Source organism: Diaphorina citri, unplaced genomic scaffold (genome assembly GCF_000475195.1).
Source record: "Diaphorina citri unplaced genomic scaffold, Diaci psyllid genome assembly version 1.1 scaffold6583, whole genome shotgun sequence".
Classification (NCBI taxonomy): Eukaryota; Metazoa; Arthropoda; class Insecta; order Hemiptera; family Psyllidae; genus Diaphorina; species Diaphorina citri.
The window spans coordinates 1-2935 of NW_007383959.1; the positions used below are offsets into that span (position 1 = coordinate 1).

Below are 2935 nucleotides of genomic sequence, written 5' to 3' on the forward strand. Positions count from 1 at the left end.
TTCCGAAGAATTTTGCCGTAGAAAACCCAAATTCGGTGATTTTGCTCATTTTCCTGTGGAGATTTTCAAAAGTTTGCAATAGTTTGCATCTATTTTGATCAACGAGCACATAAAAAATATAAACAAAAGAAAAGGCTGTGGTCACACCGAAAAAACAGCAAACTCGAGAAAATGGGCACTTTCAAGAAAAATATTTTTAAAGAATGATAATTAAATAAATAGTTAAAATTGTACCATGTTTTTAGAGTTTAAAACAAAAATAGACAAAATGACAAATAGGTAAAAATCACGAAATACAGCTCTTTTTTTTAGATTAAAAAATGAAAAAGAAATATGAAAACCAGTTCATCGTACAATCGAGTGGTGTGACCAAAGTCTAAAACTGTATTCCAAAAAAGTTTTTTTGCAAGTCCATTATCAAAACAGAAAAAAACCACAGTAGTTTTTTTTATTTTATCTCGATTTTCTTGATAAGTAGAAAAGGGTTTGGTCTCTTATTTCTCCCTAAAAGAAGTCCAAGACTAGTGCTACGTAGTTTTTTTTATTTTATCTCGATTTTCTTGATAAGTAGAAATAGAAAAGGGTTTGGTCTCTTATTTCTCCCTAAAAGAAGTCCAAGACTAGTGCTACTTCCTCCCACCAATATCCAGGCTACAGGTAGTAACAGATTAACAGCTATTTGATGATTCTCCGAAACAATGTCGGAGCCCAGCCATGGTCAATTTCCTGAAGACTTTGGTTCTCCTGAGAAACTCTCATTCATAAACTACCTCCAGTTATTTGCCTCCATCTCCGTCAACTACTTGAAGCAAACCGGGGAGTGGTCAATTTCCTGAAGACTTTGGTTCTCCAGAGAAACTCTCATTCTTAAACTACCTCCAGTTATTTGCCTCCATCTCCGTCAACTACTTGAAGCAAACCGGGGACAAGCTAATAATTCTGACGATCATCTACAGCATTTTCAGTTTACTCGCTTACTTTCTGTATTTGTTGATTAAAACCTATGTTGGTGATGAACGCAATGAGTCTATGAAACGGGTGTTGATTGTCACCGCACATCCTGATGACGAATGTATGTTCTTTGGTCCGACCATTGTGAATTTGAGATCGAGGAATGTACCTGTGACTTTGCTATGCTTATCTCCAGGTAAGTAATTGGTTATGTCCTTGTCCTTGAAGGGGTGTGTTCACTGTGGCTTGCTAGGTAGGTACGGAGCTATTCTTCTGTGTAAAGTATAAAGCCTGATACGATGTTACACAACTAGGTAAATGGAGTACACATGCTAGATAATTTCATTATTAAATACATTATACATAACAGTTCATGGTACTAGTTCAGAAGTCACAATGAGAAATTGCTACCTACTGTAAGGAGCTGTCACAAATGAGCAGTGACCAGTGTTATTAGAGGGTTAGGTTAAACACAAAAAAAAGAGCTTTATTTTTATAGATGTGGCTTCTGAATAATCACCTAATTTAATCCAATAAAGTTAAAACATTGGATTCCACAATCTTGTTTTGTTATTAAATCTTTCAGGTGACTCAGCCCCCAACAGTAGACGAGTACGAAAGGCAGAACTGTGGGAAAGTTGTAAAGCATTGGGCCTTGATGAAAGTTGCATCGAGCTACGGAAACACAGTCTCCTTCTGGACGGGCATGAACACAGTTGGTCTCATGAACTGATCGGTGAAATGATTCTCACACATATTGAAACGTTGAGGATTGATACGGTGATCACATTCGATGAATCGGGTGTTAGTGAACATCCTAACCATATTGCTATATTTGACGCAATGGCATACTTGTCTCTCAACCATTTGTTACCTTCAAGTAAGTTGAAACTGTAAGCTTGTTCCACTTTGGGTGTACTTGAAAAAAAAGGCCCTTATTAAATCAAAATCTGCCAGCCTAATTAGCTTGAAGGGTAGTGCACCTGCCCTGGAAGTGTCAGGTTGTGGGTTTGATTCCCATCCAGAGCAAACTTTATCTTACACAGATAGGATTTGCTCTCCAATCACCTGGCTTTCTCTTATCCGTCATTCTTCTCTCCAGGGCCGGATTACCCATAAGGCAGAATGGCAGACTGCCACGGGCCCCGCGCTTTTGGGGGCCCCACGCTTTGAGAACTTACACTAGATATTATGGGTTTTTTCTAAAAAAAAAAAGAATGTTGCATGATATTTTGCATGAAAGATGTGCCCACAAACATTAAAACTTCAATGTGTAAAGAATTGAAATGGCAAAATACATTTTGATAACAAAACTTGTAGTCCATAGGTAATGATTGATACAAATGAATTAGGTAGGTATAGAAGTGTTTTCTAGTAGGGAGGGAGGTAGGTCCTGGGGGCCCCGCGCCTTTGAAACTGCCCTGGGCCCCGTGGGGAGCTAATCCGGCCCTGCTTCTCTCTTTGATTTTGGGACAATGGGACCTTTGCTGTTACAGTCCCTCAATCAAACTTCTATTCCTCAATCTTCTTCTTCTTCTACACCTTTTCCCACTTAAGTGGGGTCAGCGTTTTTCGCCAGCCTCTTCCAGTCAGCCCTGTTGTGCACTTCATCCCCCGTTAGTTTCTTTTCCCGCTTGAAGTTTATGCTGAGCTGCTACTGCTTTGAAGGAGAGTACCTTGCAATCTTTGATCTCCTTCACATGCTGTCTTCTGCAGAGTATAAAATCAATTTGGTTGGATCTATTGCCACTCTTATATGTTATTAGTTTATTCTCATCTTTCTGAAAGTAGGTATTAAGGACAGCCAAGTCAGTACCCAAAGCAAAATCCATTACTCTCTCCCCTTCTTGATTTAAAGACCCTATTCCCCAGATTCCTCTAATTTGCTCCGTGATCTCTGTATTCCCACATCCTATATGCCCATTTAAATCCCCCCCCAAAGAATATTCTCTCGTTACTCGGGATGCTACTTATCTCACGCTCT

The 2935-nt window shown here is 39.2% G+C and overlaps 1 protein-coding gene across 1 annotated transcript; it reads left to right on the forward strand.

The window, feature by feature from the left end:
• Window positions 1–545: 545 nt before the first annotated feature.
• LOC103522019 (N-acetylglucosaminyl-phosphatidylinositol de-N-acetylase-like) lies at window positions 546–1999 on the forward strand. Its single transcript, XM_008487128.3, has 3 exons — window positions 546–790; window positions 897–1147; window positions 1538–1999. Exons 1-3 carry the CDS (start codon window positions 699–701, stop codon window positions 1846–1848), a joined length of 654 nt encoding a protein of 217 aa, XP_008485350.2. The 5' UTR covers window positions 546–698; the 3' UTR covers window positions 1849–1999.
• Window positions 2000–2935: the final 936 nt, after the last annotated feature.

What these genes read in the sequence shown, in the direction of transcription:
- LOC103522019 (XM_008487128.3), top strand. Translation starts at nt 699, where the DNA reads ATGTCGGAGCCCAGCCATGGTCAATTTCCTGAAGACTTTGGTTCTCCT. An exon ending in CTCCAGTTATTTGCCTCCAT is followed by an intron (nt 791 to 896) that starts CTCCGTCAACTA and finishes ATTTGCCTCCAT; the next exon opens with CTCCGTCAACTACTTGAAGC. An exon ending in TTTGCTATGCTTATCTCCAG is followed by an intron (nt 1,148 to 1,537) that starts GTAAGTAATTGG and finishes TAAATCTTTCAG; the next exon opens with GTGACTCAGCCCCCAACAGT.